Below are 23,246 nucleotides of genomic sequence, written 5' to 3' on the forward strand. Positions count from 1 at the left end.
CAATGGCACTGGAATGTTTACTAAAAAGTGTGAAAGTCTGAAGCCACCTCTAATTTCTTTATATTTTTGCTAGAAAAAGTGGAAATGGGTGCATAGATGTATCGAGCCATGTGCCAATGTACAGGAAACTGGGACTTGTCTGTCAATATTTGCTTTGACTGCATTTATTCTTAAGCACAACCTGAACACTCTTAATTTCTTTGAGTCTTCAGGAATGGTTTAGTGATGGATATGCAGCGATCTTTGGATATTGTTGTCTTTTTGTTCTGGTCTGTCAAGATGATACCAAACTCTAGGAAGACCAAAAAAACCCCAACACACACAATGGAGCACTTTCAATGCTTTCACTGCATTAGCAGAGTGTTTGGGATCATCTGACTGAGGTACTCTGGGTTCATTATTCCATAAATTAAACACTTACTGTTGAATTACTATCCTGACCACATCTGTATATATGGATGACCATTTGAGCCATGAATGTTTAATTTGCATGCATCACTCCATAGAACTGGTTACTAATGTTCAATGCAGTGTAATTTGGCATGCCTTAGCCTTTCTTCCTCTTTCCCTTAATGTCTTCTTCACAGCCACCCTACCCCTGAGACCATTTTTGATGACTCGATGAAGCGAGTACATTGATAAACAGAGTTCCTTCTTTAGGAATCACCTTGTTGGTGGAAAAAAATATTTTTATACCAGTCAAAATCATGTTATCTTTGGCATTTTCATCAATTTAACTACAGAAATTGCTTTTGTAAAAGGCTTCCAGTAACTAAGTGAACAGAGATGGAAATTCGGCCCTTTGTTATCATCCTTCTCGTAAGTGAGGTGCCTTTTATATGCTTAAAGGATTCATATCTCAGTCTTAAACATTTTTTACTTTAAGTTTCCCACATTAGTTTATTCTTTCTCACTTTTTGTAATGTTTAGACAAGTGTCACCTTTCGCAAATGTGTCTTTTGACCCTCTTGGTTTCCTGCACAAGCGCTGCCTTCCTGCGCACGTGCTTCCTATGATTGGCTCTTGGAGTTGTGTCACGGACCAATAGGAGCTTAGCTGGCGGAGAGAGCTCGTTTTGTGTGTGTGGTAGGTGGTCCAACAGGCAGCTGTGGGTTCAGTTAAGGTAAAAAAGGCCGAACACATGTTTAATTGTGTCGCCGCTGGGCTGTCCTCCCACAGTGTTGTTCATACTTACAGGATCGAGTGACAGCGTGCGGACACTGGTTATGGTTTTTTTTCACTTTTTCGGATCGTTTCTGGGATCGGCGACGTCAAGCTAGGAAAAATTTAGCCACTATAATTTCAAAACAAAAGCGTCGCAGTTTGTCCGGTTGGATAAAAGTATAGGTAAGTAGTGACTGAAGAACCTAAAGTCAACAACTATATATTGCACTGAGTAGTGTATGAAATATGTGATATTATTCACAGAACCGCGTCTTTTTATTCTTTTTGTTTTTTTTAGCTGTGCGTTTTATTTTGAAATTTGTCGCATATGGCGTTCAACTTAAACAGTTTGATGGACGTTGCCTAATTTCAAACCGTTTTAACCCTAGTTTTTTAAAACCGCAAATTTGACAAAGCGCATATAATAAAATATTTTTGCTACATACTGGATATACAACAGCTATAACATTTGAGCGTTTATGGACGGCATTTAAAAAAAAAAAAAAAGCAGAGAATCTAGAAAACAAGCCTTAGAATGGTATAATTGGCTGTTTACGTACAGAGGTTTTACGTTTAGCTTATGTCAACAGATAATCTACACACAGCGTTTATATTGCTACCACCGTGGATACTAAATGTCTTTTTTATGTTTTTGTTTGTGTGAGAGGAAGTGTATGTAAGCAGAGGGCCGGACTTAAAGTTGAGTGTTACATAACACGGGGTGGGGGGAAGTGTGGTGTTGTTCAGCTGACAGCGGGCTGTGGTGCCTTCATGGAACCAGCCCGATAATATCATAAATGCTGTGATGATGTCATCAGTCGAGCTCACCCGATTGGTAGGATAATATCTTTAAATTCTTAAAGAGCAGCCATTAAAGTTAAAAGTCCTTCAACTGCACAACCATACATGCTGCTGTAGTTACATCGTTATCGTCTCAACTCATCTTTGAGACAGAGAAATCACAGTAGAGAGCACAGAGGGATAATATCAGATTGTAGCTACAGTTTGTGGGCAACATGAGGAGTTCTGTGTATTATAGCCTAATTGTGAGTCATTTTAGTATCTTCATTAGAGCCGAGCAATGGTTGTCCGGTTTTATCATGTCCGTTTATTTATATCAGTGCCTGCGTTGTACAGTATGAATTGATATGATCACTTGTTTTGTCCTTTACTTTTTTGTTTTACAGAACATAATGCAGGGTGACATGCTTGGGGCAATTTAGAAATGGTGCTGGCACATAGTTTTTCCCAGGTGAGTGACTGTCTGCAGCACATGAAGCAGAGTACACATCACAGCTGAGCAGACAGTGGTGTGAGGTCAAGCAGGTAAGCTGCAAACTTGTGTGTGAAATGTGTTGTTGGAAAGTTAGAAAACCAGAAACCTATTTTTCTTTAACTTCCTAATATAATTATATGTATTTGTGTGCTGATACATGGTACAGTTGAGTCCTAATTGAATAACAAGATCAGATATTTTGGTCATGCTGGTATGTAATTCTGTTGTCTGTCCTATAATCTTGAACTATTGTTTACACTTATACTGCTCTGTCAGCAAGTGTCGTACAAACAAACGTATTTTTATTTATTTAGCAAAGATCCATCAACTAACATTCATGTCTGTTTGCTGGCATTTCCCACAGGCCTTTGGCAGAAATTTTTGTTGTTTGCACCATGGAGTACTGTGGTGCAAACAACAGTACTTTTTTGTAGACTAACTCCAAAGGCTTTGGGCTTTATACAGTTAGGTCAGCAATTTACTGGGTAAAGAAAATTTCTGTAATTTTCCCTCTGTACAAGTTTGTTATAAATCAAACTGTCAATATGTGGTTGAAGTAAGCTGAAGACATACAAAAATGAAATGCAATTTGCATTTACTATTTAGGAATTACAACTATTACAAGAGACTTACAAATAATTTGACAAACAATTTTAAATATAAGAATTGTTATTTGTGTTATTTATTTACCAAAGTCCTTCACACTAAATGACTACCTGAAGTCTAGAACCCATGGACGTCACCAAATGCTGTGTTTCCTTCATTGAGAAGCTCTTCCAGGCCTTTACTGCAGCCATTTTCAGCCACTGCTTGTTTGGGGGCCGTTCTGTATTCAGTTTTGCATTAAATGATCGAACATTGCTTTGTTGAGCTGAGCTCAAGCGACAGACTTGGATATTGAAGAAAATATTTCTTTGCCATTAGAAACTGTTGAGTTGCTTTTGCAGTAGGCTTTGGGTACATATCCATTTGCACTGTGAGGCGCAGAATCTGGACAGATGTTTCCTCTTGCCACTTCTATCAGCAAACATCTCATCAAGAAATCCTAGTGACCCAGTTCCACTGGAATAATGCTCCCTCCACCATATTTGACAGATGATGTAGTATGCTTTTGTCTTTGAGAATGCTTTTCTCAACATTGTGGTGCAGACTAACTTTGGTATATTCTTGTAAAGTCTTATCTGGTTTTCCTGTTCTTGAGTGTAATTAGCTCTGTATTTCCATTCTTAAATTTGTCTTTTGATTGTTACCTTGACAATGATTGCCTCACCTGTTTCCTCTGTTCTTCACCTGGTTAGATGTTGTCAAGTTGTTCTTATCAACCAAGGAAATTCTGTCATCATGCACTTTAGTCGTCTTCTTTTAGCCTTAGTTGTCTTCTGACCCGTGCAGAATCTACCAAATTGTTGGTAAACAGTTTTTGCTATCCTTCTAATAGTTTTTTTTTAATTTGATTTCATTTTTTCCAGCCAACACTCTCTCTTTGGACCTTCATTCCAGTGAAAGGACACCCTGTGAAAAACAGCTCTTGCAATTAACCATGGATCTTTTTATCTGTTTAATTTCTCAAGAAAAAAAAAACACACGGCTGCGACGCACTTGGCATCAGGGATTTGTCCAATTACTTCTGAGCCTCTGAATCTGAATTTGTGCAACATTTTTGTTAAGTTGAGAGTATGTTTTTTAATTAATTAATTTATTAATTTATTTTTTCAGAGGCAGAACTGCAAAAACATATGGGCCTGTACATGGCTTAATAGAGTCCTAAATGTATGTCAAGATCTGGTTCATGGTTAGGATTTAAAAAGTATCTGTCTAACTGTGTCTTAGTGAGTGATGTTAGGAACATCTGTTCAACACTGTGGTTAATGTTGCTGTCTAAGGAATTTTAACCATACATCTATTGAAACAGAGTATTACATTTTACAAACTAAACTGAAACAGTTACCCTCCGATAGTATGAAGTATGAGGATATTGTTGTTTATTTGTGGATTATATATATGGTAAACCTGTTTAGGGTTACTATTTCCTACATCTTAGCACAGAGGAGCTATCTAAATTTCTCTGATTTTCTTGATAGGGTCCAGTATGCCAAAGGAACAGCCTTCATTGGATCAGCACAGTCCTTGTGCTGCACCCAGCAAGAAAGTTAAAGATAAGAGCAACAATACAGCTCTACTGGCTATACGTGACACTAAAGACAAAGATGACTCAAGCAGGAGGGGCTCCCACTGCAGCTCGGAGAAGGACTCTGGCTTCTCTGGTGAGTCCAAGTCGATATAGCAAACGCTTCATATTTTATTTCATAGCTATTCACCATGCTTTTTAGATTTATATACAAGCCAGTGCAGGCATTTGTACCTTCACTTCAACTTTGCTGGAATAATGTCTAAAGCATCTCCTTGAATTCAAAGTGAAAAGGTTATTACAAATATATAGTTTTAGCTTTTGGGGTTAGCTTTTCATCTATGTGAAATAAAGGGTGTAGAAATCTGTGTGACATTCCTAAGGGACACGGTGAAAGTTGATTAGAAGAAAATAATGGAATGAGTATTGTTGGACATTCTTGTGTGGCTTGAGTCATTTAAGAGCATCTAACGCACAATTTTTATTTCAAATACAAATAAGAAAATAAATAAAACAGAAATATGAACACTGTGTTACTGATACCACAAAAGAAGTGTTGACTGTAGGAGAGCATGCATGTCCCTCCTGTCTTCCCTTTTGTGAGAATAAAGCAAATGTTTGCCTAGTTTGATTTGGTACTGCCTGATAAGGTAGTGAGGGGAAGAAAAAACATCTTTCTGCTGCTTTGTGTCACAAAAAGTTCAACTATCCTCTTGAATGTGGTGTTCAGCTGTTAGCATTTCTTCCTGTAATAACTTTTCTGCAGATGGTTCAGACTGGCAACAGGCAGATGTGGAGGACCAGGAGAGAAACAAAAGCCAGTTCAGAGCCAGTGAACATGCAGAAACGTCACAAAACCAAGAACGTATGCAAAGGAATCTTGGAAAGCATTCTGTGATGCCTGATGGTCATGACCAGCCACCCGTTTACATGATCAAGGACACGATGCTTAACCAGGTAAAGAAGGATACAACCAACACAGGATAGTCTTTCAGAAAGAAAAATAATGTTACCATCAGATGTACTGTGGAGCTCCTCACCAGTGTGTCATATTGACTTTTCTCTTCCTGTTTTGTTCCAGCAGTCAGACGTGACACAGAAAAGAGGCCAGCTTCTCTGGAGAAACAGCGTCACTGACATCAACCATTCGGGTTCTCGTCAAATGATCCTTCTCCAGCAGCCAGGATTGTTGCCTGCTACGTTCCAGCTATCAAAGCCCTTGTCCCGAAAGTTAAGTGCCTCAGAAAGGAAAATACCTGGTTCCTACTTACCCATTCTGAACTCCTACCCACGCATAGCACCACATCCCAGCAAGAAGCCACCGGATAAATATTTGATCCACGAATCCCAGAGTCTCAGCAAGAGGGTGTGCTCAGAACAAAAGAGTGATGGCCCGTCTGTGACCCGAAATCTGCCAGAGCAGCACCTTCATAAACAACCTAAGTTGGCACTCTCAGCGACTGGCATGCCGTGTTCTTCTCCACCCCAAGATCAACTGTCTGCCTCAAGTCCCACCCCTACTTCCATGAGCCAGAGATCCCCATCTGTATCCAGTCAGGACACCAGCTACTCGTTATTCACAACCAGTTCGGCTGGACTTAACAGAGATGTCACCACCAGTATTCGCCACCGACGTTTTCTCAACACAGTAAAAATCCTCAGACAGTCCGGTCTGCTGGACATTACATTGTGCACAAAGGAGTTGATGCGTCAGAGCAATGCCACAGAGCGGGACCTCTCCCAGCTGCGGCAGCACACAGAGCTGCTGTGCCAGGCTGCCAGCAACCCCAGCCTCAATCTAAATGGTATCACTATTTGGGAGCACCTCCATCAAGCTATGGCTGAGTCAGGAAATTATCCCAACCTTAAAATCCTGCAGAATATCCAAATCTCAACTGTGCCAGGTTCTGCCAGTCCATCAGAAAGGATTTCCAAAGGGGACACCAACAGGCCACAAGCTGCTGAGACCACACAAGCCCTGCCAACGTGCCTTCTCAGCACCATGCTAGCGCAACACTGTGGTGCACAACAGCAGCCACAGTCAAAACAAGACAGGAAGCTCAAGGCCAGTGAGACATCCTTAGACAAAGGCAGCTTTACGCCTCCTGACAGTTCTACTGGTTAGCCCAGTTGGCAGTGCCTTTTGAAGGGTGAGTTTTAGTTGTGGACATTTAGTTTTATGAATATTTTAAACCCAGTGTTACAGGAGTCATGCAGAAAATCTCTGTAGGTCCATGGAAATCAAACAAAGACATAGCTTTAGTCCTTACTGTGCATGTCACAGTTTTCGGACTTAATTAATGGCTTAATGCACTTGAGTGCAATCAAAGACCAGATTCACTATCTGATGACAGATGATGGTATGATGTCTGCTTGAGATGCACTTAAAGAAGAGAAAAAAACGTGTTTCCCTGGGAGAAGGGAAGGGGAGTGGCACTTCATGCAGTGGTGACATCTGCAGTATATATTATCAAGTTTGGTTGTTTTGCTGTTGTTTCAAACCAACCACATTCAGGGAAAGATGAATAGAAACAGTTCTTTTATACCTGTATCACCAACATCAGGGTGATTATTCTGTGCCTTTGATAGCACAGCTGAAGCTAAAGACTCAAAATATAAACTGCACAACACTACACTGGACATGTGGATTTCTGTCCAATCTCTTTTCCACAAAGCCTTAAAGCTTTTTTTTCTTTTTTTTTAACATCACAGGCTGTTGTTGTTGTTGTTGTTGTTGGTTATAACAATTTTCTTTCTTTTACAAACACAGCACACATCTCATGATAATGGAAGCAATTCTGCAACGAGCTCTATGTATCCAGTCATACCACATCCTCTCATGTAGCCGCTTTATTTTTTACTTTCGTCTTACTTTTTTTTTTTTTTTGATCAAGCCACTAATTGTTGCTTTTATATGGTGATTTGTTTTGCTCGTAGAAAAGCACACTTTGCTTTATAAATTTAAAAATTTGAGTATAAACATATGCTGTTGTTTTTGTTTTGTGTTTTTAATGCATGGGGTATGTGCAAGATTATTCTCTCTTTCTGCATATGAACACATTTGTGAAACTTAAGGTGGTTTTAAATGCTAAGTTTTCATAATTAAGCTATTTAAATAAAACTATGGGAAAATGGTCTTTATTTCAGTGTGGAGCTTTTCAAGGTGAGTCTCATATTATTGTTGTGTTTTTGTGCCACATGTTTACTTAACCTTGAGTTATTCTAGCTGCTGCTATGGAAACTGACAGGGTGCTACATGTGGTAGAAGTACAGCACTGTCTCTGGTTCCTGAAAGCCATGGAAATAGTTTCCTTTCCATTTGCTGGATTGTGTGGATTGTAACCCTTTTCTACACTGTGTTCTTTTCCTAATGAAATAACATGCTGACATATGAAAAGTACACTATGTACAGAGGCTGTTGGAAAGAGTGAGCAATTTATACTATTGGTCCTTGATATTTAATCAAAGTATAGGCCAGATGTGGCACCATCTTCAATTATTTTACTCCTCTAGGGTCTAAGCACTGTACCAGAATGGGATTTTAGGCATATGCATGGCACTTTCATAAAGCTTAAAATGTTCTTTATGTGGCCTGAATGTTTTAGTTACTTAATCATTTACAAATTATATGAAAACGATATTTACCATCTTATCATAACACATGAAGTCTATCTCTGTGTGTGATGATTTTTTTGTTTTGTTTTGTTTGACTGCCAGCTCCTACACAGTCTGGAGTTCAGCGATCATACTTGGCACACAGGAATGGCTTAGACCCCTTAAGGTTCTTATCTATATTAAATGGGTGGTTGCTAGGCATCATACTAAAAATGGTTTTTATGGTAGTTTTATTGTAATGGAGAGAAAATATAGGCTGGATCCTATCGAAACCACCATTTGACGAGAGGCAGGCTACATCCTGAACAAGTCACAAGTCTGTTGCTGGGCTAACACAGAGAGACATGTAGGAGCTATTTAGAATCACCAGTTAACTTAACCCTACTAAAAGATAAAGTATAAGTAACCTAAATTGATTTGCATGTCCTCCATTTTGTGCGTGTGAGATGTGTGAGACATCTTCACGAGCTTGGGTCCTCTACCAGAGACTTGGGAATTTGACTGTTGTCCACAGAGACCTTTGATTTCGTGCCTGGAATGTGTTGGAGTCTGTCTTCCAGTTTTGGGGTTACAACTCCTAGTGCTCTTAATACCATTGCAACCACTTTGGAATTAAAAATAGCAGCTCGATAGTGTAGTGGCAACACTACAGTCTTTCGAACAGTTGGTCAGGGGTTTTGGCCAGAGCATGGATCCAGTAAGGGTCCCCAGGTTGTGCCCCCCATGCTGCCCCAACGTATGAGTGAGGATCATGAGTGAGATATTTACGGACGTCACCTGGCTTAACAAGGTTCATGTCAATATCTCTCATCGAAGATAAATTGGATACTGGAACAAGGCATACATGATATAGGACTGATATATAAAAATGAAAACTTAAATTTCTTTATAGGGTCCACATCTGTGGGCCTTTATAAAGTATAGTAAAGCGCTATACAAATACAGGCCATTTTTATGTTTTGTTGATTTGTTGCTCTAAGTGCTTCAGACAGAACTAAAGTTGTAACTCAATCAGCTCTTTGTATTTTTTACACATTTCGTGGTGGATACCATTAAATCAATCTCATTTGCAATTCCAATTTTGTTTTTACGAGACAAAATTTTAACATTTTATGTTTTATACAATCAGTTGTGTAAAGGTAAACAGAGAAAGCCACATCACATTCAGCTCCAAATTGTAGCAAAAACCAAAGGACCAGATGACCTTTTTCTATCAGTTGAGTTTGAACTACAGCAGAAGTTCTTCTTTGATGCTCTGCTCCCCAGTTTCTTTCCTTTGGTTCTCTGAGTTTTCAAGATTTGGCTGGCAAAGATGATGGAAACGCTAAAAAATGTAGGAAGTATGCATAAACAAGTTTGTTTGTGACAGTATCATACTTAAAATTTTAAAAACAATTCTGAAAGGCTACAACATAAGCTGGGATGTGAGTCATTAAAATCTTGTCATAGGAAGCTACATTTAGTTAGCTGGGTGGCTGCATATTGTGGTTAAAACAGTGCAGGCACGTAAGCTATACATTTTTGTTTAACAATATACAGTGGGGGTACATAATTATTTGAATTTTAAAAATTTGCTCACAAAGAAATAAACAGTAAGGTAGGTTATAGGATGACTTCACAGTATTGAGGGGACAATGGCTGGAGCCATGTATCATAAAATCATGGACGGCAACCTCCTTCGTTCAGCCAGAACACTGAAGATGGGTCTTTCAACATGACAGTCACTCAAAACATACTTCCAAGGCAACAAAGCAGCGCCTAAATAAGCACATTTTAAATCTAAACGAATTAGAGAGTTTCTGTAAAGAAGAGTGGATCAAAATCCCTCCTGGCAAGTGTGCAAATCTGGTGACTACCAACAAGAAATGTCCAATCACTGTGCTTGCCACGAACAGTCTACTCCCATTTTTGCTTTGGGATCAAAGACTTATTTAAAACAGTGAGATACAAATCATTTATAACTTTCACGTAATGCGTTATTTTATTAATTTTGGGGTTGATATTCTGTGTCTTTATTAAAATGAAACAACCATAAAAAATAAAGCCTATTCATTTCTTTCTAAGTGAACAAACTTTCAAATTCAGAAGGGGATAAAATAATTATTTCCCACACTGTGTTTAATCTTATACCACAATCATCCCACCTCCCATCCCAGTCCCAGTGCCCAGCTTATACAGGGCCCATCCTGGAACAAGCAGGATGGAGGAGAGGGCCAGTATCCACCCCAGCACATATGCCCAGGATGGGTAGATGTACCACCGATTAAAGGTCAGAGGCTGGTACTCGATTAAAGAATATATAAAAGAGCCCTGAGAAATCAAAAGGAGATGGTTTAGTTGGTGGAGAATTTTGTGTTAACATCTTAACACTTAAAGCCCAACTCACCAGTGAGACCAGTGGTGTGAGGTAGAGCCAGCAGAGTTTAAAGAAGTAGTTGGCTTGTGTCCCTGTCATGTCCTTTATTATGTCATACAACTTATCTACACCTTAATAGGAGAACAAACAAGATAAACAACATATATTGATCACACTTGGTGTTAAACGGCACTATAATGTCTATAGTGTCCACAAGATAAATCTGTGAAAATTTCCCTGATCATATATCCAGCCCAGTGCCAGAGTTTTAAACACACATAGGAAGAGGATGCAGGCTCCATTACAAGCATAGTAATCCAACAACTGGAACACAAACATTCCTCCCTAGAGACAATAACACAGATGTTTATTTCATATGCGTTTAGTTTTAAATCTAAAATCAGGAACTTAGGATATATAATTTTTAAATATTTTCTTTCAGACCCACACACACATTTCTAAAACACTTTTTGGCAGTGATACATTACATACAGACCTCAGTAACCATGACAAGCTGAGAGAAGAAGCATATTAGGCAGAAGAAAAGGAGAAAAATCTCCCTTCGGCCAGGTCTGCGCAACACTTTGGGAAACATATCGATGAAGGACGTCATCAAAACCTCCATGTTAACAAACTGTGCAGAGAATGGACAAAACGCACTGAGTAAATTTCAAAGCATAAATGCAATGTTTCAAAGTTGTGTGTGTCTTACTTGTGTATCCAGACCCAAGAGAATGAGCATAACAAAGAAACAGATGGACCACAGTTGAGGCAGGGGCATCATGGCTACAGCCTGAGGGTATGCAATGAACGCCAGGCCTGGACCTGAAACACAACAGCATGATGCCAGAACATATAAAACATGCCAGCCAGTGTCGAATGTTTGTGTTTTAGTTTGGACAGTTTGTGGTGTGTAATGGCATAAATATGACAGCAGGAATGCAGTAAATTGAACAGCCACCTGTGCCTGCTCATATTAACAAATATTACTTTGCTACTCATGTTTGACTGTCCACAAGATGGCGCAAGAGGCTGAGATTTGATTTGTACGGAAGTTTGTTTTCACCATTTAGGGGGGGGGGGGGGGGGGGGGGAACAAGGACACCGTTAACCAGTTCCTAAAATCATCTTTAAAAAAGAAAAGTAAACATGTCATGTTCATTGTTTCTGCTCTTACTGTCCTTCTTTAATGACAGTGAAACAAAATCAATATATTTATTTAAACATGAAAGGGACACAGATTTATATATGATGTGTGTTTTGGCTAAACAAGAGTTAAGTTTTTCCAAGTGTTGATGAAATCTGATGAGAGCCTATTGTTTTATTCCACTCCTCTTGTTTAAGCTCTAGGCAGTTCTTCTCCCTCAGCGCCAGCTCCCGTATTTTCAGTCTCTTGCTTTCTACAGCCGAGCAGAGCAGACGGGCTAAAACTTTTTTATTGGTAAGCTGGAGAAAATAACCTCTAACGAGTGAAATACCATTTAAACTGATATTGTTCACCAAGTATGGTTTTGCATTGGTTGTTGTAGAGGACGGAGTGAAAACGGGGGGGTTTACTGAGCCATGGCGTCACGCAGTAGCGGTTTTTGATACGGGCGGTTGCCCGGGGCGGCATCACGGGCATCGGCAAAAAAAAAAAAAAAAAAAAAAAATTGCTCGTGCGTCATGCCAGCGCATATCGGGAATGGCATAGGCACCGATCGGTTTTCTATCGCCCATTTGCTGGGAGTAAGGGCGCCCTCCGTTTGCGAGGTGCGCCTGCTGCTTGCGGCACAGGGAGGAGAGGGCGGGGCGGCGGGGGGATTCACTGGCTGGCTTGAGCAGCCTTTAATAACCCACCCCCAAAATAAAACAAAATAAAAACAAACCAACAAACACGAAAACACCATTTGCACCGATGTTTTTTCGAAATTCTATAAGCGAAAAGTGAGCGCGAGAGCCCTCAGTGTGCCTTGCTGCTGAAGTCAAAGTAAACTTTATTGTCATCTCCGCTACATACAGTCCAGAGAGACGAGAGGACGAGGCTCCAGTTACAGCAGTGCAAGTAAACAAACAATAAATTTAAGAAGAGTAAGAAAATAAATATACACTTTAGGACCAGGGGTAAAGGGACCAATAACAATTTAAAATTTATAATTTACAGTTTGATGATTTAAAGTCTCACACACAACACATCGAAAGGTGTGGGGGGTGGCTGCTTCCAAATAGAGCACATTTCATTCATAATGATGTAAATCCAAGCCCATTATGTATTCATGATTTGAATCCTGGGTTGTGTGAAATCCCAGAAATAAACCCTAGACAAAGTGAATCTGTGAACTAAGGTGTAGGTTTATTAGGTTATGTTGTGGTGATCCAAGAGTTGGGGGATTTGTGTTCATACTGGAGTGCAAAATTACAAGACAAGAACAGTTCAAAGTCATCAGGTGCTCAGTTTAGAAAAAAAGAGAAAAGAAGTGGAGGAGAAACGAAAGATACAGGTAAGCAGATGTGTCATTGGATAATGGCGGGTTATGTATCCTGAAACAATCAGAATACTTTTTTAATCTCTAAGGAAATTATGTGGGTTACAGTTGCTCTAAGAAGAGGGAGAGTAGGAGTGTTTGCCCGGGGCGCCAAGCAGGCTAGGACCGCCACTGGCGTCACGTAAACACTGAGCATCCCACTCGGCAGCGGTAAGCTAAATGTGGCTAATTAGACACGTGAGTGGTGCTTGCTACAATATGAATGTGGTTACAGTTGGTAAGTGTCTCTAGAGCTATGTCCCAATTCACAGGCTGCATCCTTCGGAGGCCGCATTTGAAGGCCGATTATGTCACAGCCAGATGACAAAGGCTGTCCCAATTCGAAGGCTTCTTCAAATGCGGCCAACAAATGCAGCCTTCATTTCCCCATATCTGAAGGATGGGTCGGGTGTATCCTTCGTGGCCCAACCTATCCCAGAATTCATAGCGCGACCCAGCCAATTCCAGTTTCAAACAATGGCGGCAGCTACTTAGTTTTAAGATTACTCTTATTACTCTTTCTGGTTCATAAAATAAACTCTTAACATATTTTCAGGCGAGAATGTAGGTGTGTAAACTTCAAATATCTGCTCGGTTTATCAAGACACACATATTTGCAAAAGTGCTCCGATGTTTTCAAAGACGTCTATTACCCACCAGGTGGATAGCTAACTGGGAGGTCGAGGCTCACTGGAGCCGGCGAGAACAGTGAACTCCCGGCTAGGGCTGGGCCATATAATACCGTTCACGGTAATACCGGTATAATGTTGGGGAACGAAAAGAAAATGAAATATCGCGATAGAATATGGGTAAAACGCGCATGCGCAGTGCCTTTGTTTTCATATGCATATGGCGGAAAAAGCATGGTGGCGACGGAGAATGAGAAGGGCGAAAGCGGATCATTGAATGAAATGGATGAACCAGAATTGGTTTGTAAAAATGCTGCAACTTCAGTGGTGTGGAACTGGTTTAGCTTTCGTCCGTCAGATACACAACAAAGCACTATTTTTGGTGGAGCATGTTAGCAGGCCGTCGTTATTACCGTGTTTTTTGGAAAATACGGCACACTTAAAATCAATCCTTTGATTTTTCTGAAAATCGACAGTGCCCCTTATAATCCCGTGTGCCTTATGTATGAATTCTGGTTGTGTTTACTGACCTCGAAACGATTTTATGTGGCACATGGCGCTCGAAAATCTGTCAAATGTTTTAGTACGACTTTGCTAAGCTACAAACCCGCACCGCTTGATGGATTGGAGCATTACGGCTATCATAGGCAGGAGCCTCTCGGAGTGATACGTACTGTGCTTCAACATAGTATTACGGTACTGTGTGTGTATAACCTCTTTTTAAGTTTTGTGGATATTATACATGGTTATGCTGAGGATATGTCAGCCAATTTCCACTGGAAATGCCTTTTGGTTAAACTATCAGCAAGGAATTTGCATTTGCACTGTTACATTTTTATATAACTTTAATGCACATAAAAAACAGCTGCTTGTTTAAGTGAAAATACATTGATGGGGTTTTTTTTGCACTAATAAAGTTGTGGAGTTGTAAAGTATTTTGTCTAGTGTCAATTATATCGTCAGTTATATTGTTATCGCAAATTTTCAAATGTATATCGTGATAAATATTTTTGGTCATATCGCCCTGCTCTACTCCCGGCACATCGTTTTCAAACCCCCGTGGTCTTTCGCTACTCAGGTTAAACGTGATATATAAGTCACTTAGATAACTTAAAAATGTTACAATTTGGCTTTTTTCAGTGTTTTATTTGTTCCTGAGTAAATCGGTTTGGCTGTGATTAAAGTTCAACTTTTCACACAGCTGAATAAACGTCAAACAGAAAACTGATTAAACAGAAGTGTGAGATGGTCGAGAATTTACTCCAATGTCCTGTTATATATTAGCGAGTGAAGACCAGACGGCTGAGTTACTCCACCGAGACAGCTGGTGATGCAAATCTGAAGGCTAGACCGTCCCATTTCACAGCCTCGCACTTCCGGCCTTCTCAGTCTTCGAAGGACCCGGCCCACATAGACCGCGAAGGCTGGGTCCTCCGAAGGATGCGGCCTATGAATTAGGACATAGCTTCTGAAATGCACTATAGTTATGCTAATTAGATCGCTAACCAAGTCATTACCCTGTGAAAAGCTGTAGATGGTTAGAGCAGCTGAAAATAATAGTTTTATGGGAGATAATTGTAAGGAGATTTTATGCTGCTTCCTGATACTGTTATGATGTCAATCGAGTATTTTACCATGTTCAGTGATAAATTTGTGTGGGTAATTTTTAGTGTATTTCCACTTGTACTGTTAGGCCTACGGTACAAGTGGGATTAAGCACATCTGTTTTAATGCTCCTATGCATAGACTGAGTTCTTGCACTTATTTGCACTTTGTTCAGTTTCTGATAAGCATTTGCGTGTAACTCCATTTCTTAAAAGGGGTAACACACTTATTTCTTTGTGATTGATTATATATACAGTGAGTTATTTGTGATGGATGTAATGAATGTTTACCATAAAAATGAATTATACGGTGACTATAGTTACTGAATATTTGAAGCCTTGTGGAAAATCTTTAATATTACTGCAGGTTACAACTGAATTTTGAACCTTGATACTGTGAATTTTGAACCTTGACATTTGATGTTGTACAACTTGACTGAATTGATGATAGCTTTTCTGAATAGTAGTTACTGCAGTGTGACACTACTTTAGTTTAATTCATGAGGGTTATCCTTAAATTGGTCGTGACATATATTTGATCTTGTTTATAGGTCAGGTTTTTATATGGGATGAACCTAAGGACCAGTTCAGCGAGTCTGGATCTCATACTGTTCCAGTGTTCACTGGATGGCGTGCTAACCCAAGATCCTAGGAGACAATATACATATACACACACACTTATTCGCACATTGATGGACTACAACCCTCTGCTGTACAAACAGTGCGGTAGGACAGACAATCACAAACACTTCTCATTGGACAGAGTCTGTTGCGATGTTGGAACAAGAAGGCAAGAGACAACAAGTGGTCAAGAGACAACATGGCACTGTTGGAATGCTACTAAGCAAGTAACCCCAGCAGAAGCGGTTACATGAATAGGATGTGAGACGTATGGGGTCTTTGATACACAGAATCCAGATTGACAACTTGTAGCTTAGTGTTACAACATTCGGAAGAAGGAACTGCTTTAATATGGCTAGAGGTTGACAAGGTAAAACACAAATACTATGGCAAGGGGGAGCCAGCACGACAGGTCAGGGGGGAGATATTGTCATCACCCCTCCCACCCGAGATTGGGTACCAAGCCCCAAGTACGACAGAAGGAGTCTTGAGTACAACAGGAACTGACCTTAAAGATAAGATCATGGTGAAGCTTAGAAGCTTGGAACCTTGAAACCTATGGTTTGCCAAGATTATGGTTACCAAAATTACGTGAAGTACCCTCTGATGTGAATGCAGCACTACAGCCAATACCTACTGCCACCATTACCGAGACTAACCAGCTGATCTACACCACGGCAGAAGTGATTAGTGAGACGCTTGGCTACAAGATGAACAGCCACAAAGAGCTGTATCCTCCATGGAGAAATAGACTAGAGGCTAAGATCAAGGTAACATGGAAGTAAGTTAGGCACCTTCTTAATTGTACCTTTCTGCAGCTCTGATAGTTGGCTAAGAAGTACAGCAAGTAACTTTTCAAGTAACTGTACATTCCTGAGGTCTTGAAAACTGCCAAGACTCACAGCCTTGGCCAGCTGAGAGGTATACCAGAGAAATAGAAGGCGGGAGAATAAACCAGCTGTTCACCACAGAACCATCCAAGGTGTACTCTCAGTGGCAGAGGAACAATATGAGAACAGCACAACCAAGGCTGCAGACTGAGCAACACATAATGGCAATGGTCAGTGGCTAGTGGATCTAAGAGCAGTACACATCAACCTGCCTGAACAGGGACGAGTAACCATCACAGTAGCAGACATCCAAGAAAGGGACTCCAGTATGAAGGGTTGGATAGCACAGGACCCGACATGATTCATGCCTACTGGTTGAAGAAACTGACTGCACTCTGTGAGCATCTGGCAGTGCAAATGAACCAGATTCTAATCACCCAGAATGGCTAACTGAAGGCCGGACAGACCTGATCCTCAAGGATCCCCAGAAGGGATCATCCAACTACCAGCCAATAACTTGCCTCAGACATCATAGTGGCTAAGATGCATAGGCACGTGGCTCAGTACATGAGCAGGGCACAAAAAGGAATTGGCAGGAATACCAGAGGAGCAAAACACCATCTATTGGTAGACAGAACAGTCACCCAAGACAGCAAGACCAGACTGACCAACCTGTGCAGTGCCTGGATTGACAACAAGAAGGCCTGTGACTCAATGCCCCACACCTGGATCCTGAAATGTCTAGAACTATACAAGATCAACAGGACCCTAAGAGCCTTCATCAGGAACTCAGTGGGGATGGGGCATACAACACTAGCGGCCAACTTCAACCCCATAGCACAAGTCACCATCAAGTGCGGGATCTACCAAGGAGATCCTCTGTCCCCACTGCTGTTATGCATAGGCCTGAATCCCCTCAGTCAGATCACTGACAAAACTGGCTATGGATACCGACAAATGACATTTGTGACTATTATAAACATTATATTTTACAATATAATCAGCAAAAGCTGTCCAAAAGATTAAAAGCAAAATAACAACAAAAAAACAAAAACAGCGAGACCGGATATAAATATTTTAGATAGTAACTAGACTTAAAAGGGATGAGATTAAATTAGTGCTTTTACAAAATTTTAACCCAAACACATTGGATTAATATAATTATTGGCATTTCTAAATTACTCTAACTTATGAAGGTCCTCCGTTAGAGTTGTTTGGGTTTTGAATGAAATAATCATTCAGTGTGTTCCATATTAAGCTGTTAAATTTACATCATAATGTACTTAGGTCTATGCAACACTCCAGCTATCATTATCATTTTAAAAGTACTCAGGGGCAGACTTGTTTTTTATGGTTTTGTGTATTCCTCTAAAAGCTAGTTAAGCACAGCAAAAGGGGAGTCCATACTCCATATTTATGAAATTGGCTCTGTGTGAAATAGTTTTTTGCCTAATGGATCCCTGCATGGGTGCTCTGTCTGATACCTCAGCTTAAACTTATTGGTACCAGAGTGACATTAAGGACACAGAAACAGAACAGGAAGAGGGACAGATTAAAAAACAACCAAGACATAAAGTTTAAAAGTTTTGTAAAAATAGCATAACTATATTCCAGCTTTATTCTAAAGAACTTTCTACAGCTTCAGTGCAACTATTGAACCTTGTTTTTAATGTTTGTTTGTTTGTTTAAATTTTATTTATTTTAACTCTTTCCTGCCTGGCAGCTTCTGCAATCACAATTGCGATCTGAATGCATGGTGGTGCCAAACACATTTTGCTTTTTCAAGACAGCTATATAGAATCTCTATAGACTCCTTTTGTTCATGTGAATATTTTCTGTTTATTTATTTGTTTCTTTTGTGCTATTTCAGATATTACAATATATGTGGAAAAGCATTTATCCAATTTTAACTTAAAGTCCACTGCAAAAAAACAAAAACATTATTCTCTTTAATATTGGCTAAAACGGCATAAACTTATAAATATGCAAGCAACAAACTGTGACAATTGTAACCTCGCTTATATGTTTACAACACCTAAAACTCCTAATGTATTGGTAGATCACCTGGGCAGACCTAAGTCAAGTCAAACTGACTCAAATTTCTACATTTAGATTTTGAGATACCTAACCTGAAAGTTTGAGTTATCCTCCTAAGACCCAAACTCTTCCATGGCATTCATTTTATATTTCTCTTTGATATTTGGGCATATTGGGACCCGATGAATGTAAAAACAAAGAATTACCAGATTTTTTTTTTTTTACTGGATTTTTGTTTCTGAGAAAAATGAGCCGCCACATATGGGGATATTCGTCTAAAATTTAGATCAAACAGTGGCAGTATAATGTCCTTGTAAGTGGATATCGGGCCCTTGTAGAGCAAAATGTAGTATTTTGTCCTAGACAACCGAATGTGTGATGTCCACATATGTGGACGCCAGGTCCTAGGAGGTTAAGGATAGAAAAAAATTTGTCAAATGCACTCGAATTTAATGAAACGCACACAAATAGAAAAATGCCACAAAAGCAAACAAAACACAAACAAAGGTTTTTTGGGGGAGACAATAACTTTACAGTAAAGGTGTGACAGAAGTGACAGAAACTGAAATGAAGGAAGGATTGCACTGGGCCATGCTTAAAAGACACAGAGGATATATTGGTGTTGTGAGGTACTTAATCACATGATTCATATAATGCTGAAGATACACTTTTACTACTATTAGCTTGTCACTTCAGCAGGTGGTCTCTAATGTTTTTTCCCAAAGACTTTTATTGTTTTTGTGAATTTATTTATTTATTTTTGCTGCATTTTCTTCTTTTTCCATTGGGTTTTATGTCACTTCCATTTGTTGCTTTTGCAACAGTTTTCTATTGCTGTGTTTTCTTGAGTTGCAGTGCATTTGACCTCTCAGGGCCACCATAATATTTGCCATACAAAATTTCTAAGTTCAACTTAGAAATTTGAGTCTGTAAAATTTTGAGTGTTTGCAACAAATTGTTGTTGTTTTTTTCACTTCTGGAAACAAGCGTCCATAAACTAAGTATAAGTCTACTAATGAAGAATGAAATGTATGGGCAACCCCCCCGCTTCTAGGAGAATGTGGCTGCATGTTTGTGATATATACCTGACTCGGCCACTTCTGCAATAGGAACACCTTGCTCATGAGCCATGAATCCCAGCACTGAGAACACAGCAAAACCAGCTACAAAACTGGTACCACTGTTCAGCAAACACAGCATCAGAGAGTCTCTGCAAATCACAAAAACAAAGTGCAATGTGAAGTCACTGCGTTTAGTAATATGGGGATTTTAATATGCCTAAATTAGACTTAATTAACTATCAGCATTAATGATCAGCATACTTAGAGCAGTTGTTGTTGTATTTGTTGTAGCTTCCCAGCACAGTTAGGGTACCCACTCCGATACTGTAGAAGAAGAAGATCTGACTCCCAGCCTCCATCCACACCTGTTCCAATAAAGCAACAGTATTACACTTGTCCACCTGTACTAGACACTGTTATAGATTGGAGCTCGTACCTGAGGGTCTATCAGTCGTGAGGGTTCAGGCAGAAGATAAAACATCACTCCTTCTAATGCTCCAGGAAGAGAGAGGCCACGAATCAACAGAATTAACAACATCACATAGGGGAAGGTAGCTGTGACATATACCACCTGTGGTGAAAAAAGCAACATTTGAGGGCATTAAAATGTTTACTCCATATGCACCATATATATCTACTGTATATATAGTCATTGACCACAATTCTGCAGCTTGTGCAAAGACCTTTCCTGTAGACCTGACTCCTTTCCAGATACAAAAGTAGCAGATGATCCACATAGCGATGAGGCAAAACAGCAACTCCCATCGGATGCTACCTATTTCCTCAATGCCCCCTGAGATCGCCAGCACTCGTCGTCTAGAAGTCAATTAAATGCAGAAGGCATATGTATATATATATATATATATATATATATATATATATATATATATATATATATATATATCATGCAGACTCCACTCTCCTATAAAAAGAGATTTCAGTAATTAAGTGGGTAATTACAGTGAGACCTGGAGGGGCATGACTGTGAGGAACAGTATTTCTGATCTAAACTTTGTTCTTTTATTGAATTCATGTGCTGCAATGGTATGTCTATAACAAACACTATGTTTGAACAACACTATGTTTGTTATGGATTCTGTTAATAATATCCATGGACAGAATTTCATGGTGGATCCAAGTGTTGGAAAGCTTTCACTTTGTTAACCTCAGGTTCTATGCCTTTTTTGAGAATTATTATGGTTCTGCTGGCATTTGGCTGATTTGCAGCCAAATGTGAATTGGTGGGAGAGAATGAGAATCAGAATGAGAATCGGCATCACCAAATCTGAGATGATGGTTCTCAGCTGCAAAAGGGTGGAGTGTTCACTGTGCGCCTGTGATAAGTTGCTGCCCTAAGTGGAGGATTTGTGGGGGGGAGAGTTGTGAGCATAAAAGTGAAGCTGTCGATTTAGAGGTCAATCGACATTCCTGATCACAGATTTGATATTTGATTTTTATTTATTCATTCAGTCATAACATATTACACAAACTGTACAAAACAGTAATATAAGATCCATGTCTATACAAATAATGACTGAACAGGGTCAGGCTGAAGCAGTGCTTATATTTATGCCTAGCCTATGTTATCATTCAAGGTACCCTACCTTCCAAGTAGAAAGAAATAAAATTTGCAAACACAATAACAACATTTTTCTTGAATATAACACTCAAAAATATATCTGTAGAGCATACTTTGTAGACCGCAAATGAATTGCACATTTTTTTATGCACATATCAACATCATTTCACAATTTAATCCCAACAACAGACAAACATGTTCATTTAATCTCTTTCTTTTCTTTTCTTTTCTTTTCTTTTCTTTTTTTTTTTTTTTACAGTAAAATTACAGAAACCTCTCAGGTCATACTTACTCTGCAGTACTGAGAAAAATCTTTCACCAGTTTGGGTGTAACTTAGATTTAGCTTTAAACATTATTACATTTTCATTTTTATAACATTAAATTTCATTATATTACCTGTTTTACTCTTTTTTGTGATTTTTTTGCTAACTATTGGATTTATTATTGTGTTAAAAATCAATCCCCACAATACAGCACAATAAGTGTAAGTGAACAGTAAAACAGATGTAGGGGATTATAATCTACTACATCCTTGTTTTTATACAGAACTCCTAATGACTTTGACACTTTACCTATACAATATCAAAAGTGAGCTTTGGATAGTGAAAGAAGGAGATCACAAATAGAAGCAGTGGAAATGAACCGGTGGGTGGCTCGTTTCTCAATTACAGTAAGGAGAAGGGTAAGAAGTTCAGTCATACGGGAGGGCCCTAGAGTAGAGCCACTACTGCTCCACACTGAAAAGAGACAGCGGAGGTTTTACGGGCATTTGACTGCCTCAAGAGAACTTCCTGGGTAAGGTGCTCTGAGCATGTCGTACTCAAGTCTCTTGGCTGGTAAGGGAATTCCACCAGATAAGCCTGAGGCAGTGGCTGAACCCTGATAAGGTTACTCATAAAAATGTTATCAGTAACCTGTTTTTGTTTTCAGCTGTGGCATCAACTGTTAACTTCATTGTTAGGATAACTACAGAATGGATTTAGAATTAACTAATGATCTTGTGCAATTCTGTGACTTAACATTGTCATTTCTAGAAAAGGGCTGCATGTTGTTTTCTTGTTATAATAAAGACCTGCACAGCTTCCTCCAGCATGTAATGCCACCCTCCTGGGTGAACTGTCCTATAGTTGTCTCCAGCAGGAACAGGGGTACACCACAGGTTACCACAAATACCAGATATGGCACCAGAAATGCACCTGAATTTATAACACAATACAGAAAAAACACACCTGATGTCCAGTTTCTAGGTAACAGCAACAATCTAAAACAATAAACATTGACCTGATATATAGTTTTAGCACGTGTTAACCAATGATACAAAGATTCTTTATTGACATTATTTAGTCACATTGCCAGAGTTGTTGTTTTCTTCCATGTGAATCAAAAGGATCCTGGTGCAAGCAAACAAGCTGCCCAGGAACTCAGTGGAGCAGAGTTCATACATCTTCCTTCCGATTTAAAGGAATCAAGGTGCTGCAAAATCCAGAATTGAAGAAAAATTGGAGGAGAGAATGACTACACCAAGTCTGAAGTTATCTCTTAACCTAAAATGTTAAGGATTTTGTTCTTTTTTTTTTTTCAATGTGGGTACCAGCTGAAATTTATTTATTTTTTCTTTTAATTGAGTACCACTGACTCAATCTTTGACAGATAAATTGAGAAGCCCTTAATAAAATATAACAGGTCTTGTTATCTTCCTCTTCTTCAAATCCTCGCCATCTAAACAATTCAGAGAATGCCGTCTGTTTGAAAGCGTTTAACTTTAATTAATGTTAAGTGAAGAGCTCATCAAATACTTTTTTTTGATGAGCTTTTTTGGGATTTGTTGACACCGTGAAATT

General features: G+C 39.4%; 2 protein-coding genes across 4 annotated transcripts; one reads left to right on the top strand and one right to left on the bottom strand.

Moving 5' to 3' along the window:
- The first annotated feature begins 1,091 nt into the window (after positions 1-1,091).
- Positions 1,092-7,678, top strand: LOC134641717 (CLOCK-interacting pacemaker-like). 3 transcript variants are annotated; one of them, XM_063494235.1, is made up of 5 exons: positions 1,092-1,347; positions 2,352-3,849; positions 4,522-4,704; positions 5,335-5,525; positions 5,650-7,678. In XM_063494235.1, the coding sequence occupies exons 3-5, from the start codon at positions 4,530-4,532 to the stop codon at positions 6,691-6,693; spliced, it is 1,410 nt and encodes a 469-aa protein (XP_063350305.1). In that variant the 5' UTR covers positions 1,092-1,347; positions 2,352-3,849; positions 4,522-4,529; the 3' UTR covers positions 6,694-7,678. The 3 variants fall into 3 exon arrangements, with proteins under 3 accessions (XP_063350305.1, XP_063350304.1, XP_063350306.1); XM_063494234.1 differs by having other exon boundaries at positions 2,352-2,490; XM_063494236.1 differs by lacking the exon at positions 1,092-1,347 and adding an exon at positions 1,932-1,999 and having other exon boundaries at positions 2,352-2,490.
- A 2,629-nt stretch (positions 7,679-10,307) lies between these two features.
- Positions 10,308-22,849, bottom strand: LOC134641649 (sodium- and chloride-dependent GABA transporter 2-like). Its single transcript, XM_063494141.1, has 11 exons — positions 22,759-22,849; positions 22,478-22,601; positions 20,509-20,641; positions 20,262-20,396; positions 20,087-20,190; positions 19,850-19,974; positions 11,252-11,364; positions 11,036-11,173; positions 10,783-10,884; positions 10,570-10,671; positions 10,308-10,493 (listed from the first exon to the last, which is right to left on the bottom strand). Exons 1-11 carry the CDS (start codon positions 22,847-22,849, stop codon positions 10,308-10,310), a joined length of 1,353 nt encoding a protein of 450 aa, XP_063350211.1.
- Between the last annotated feature and the right edge of the window lie 397 nt (positions 22,850-23,246).

The sequence above is a fragment of the Pelmatolapia mariae genome, linkage group LG14, assembly GCF_036321145.2.
Source record: "Pelmatolapia mariae isolate MD_Pm_ZW linkage group LG14, Pm_UMD_F_2, whole genome shotgun sequence".
NCBI lineage: Eukaryota > Metazoa > Chordata > Actinopteri > Cichliformes > Cichlidae > Pelmatolapia > Pelmatolapia mariae.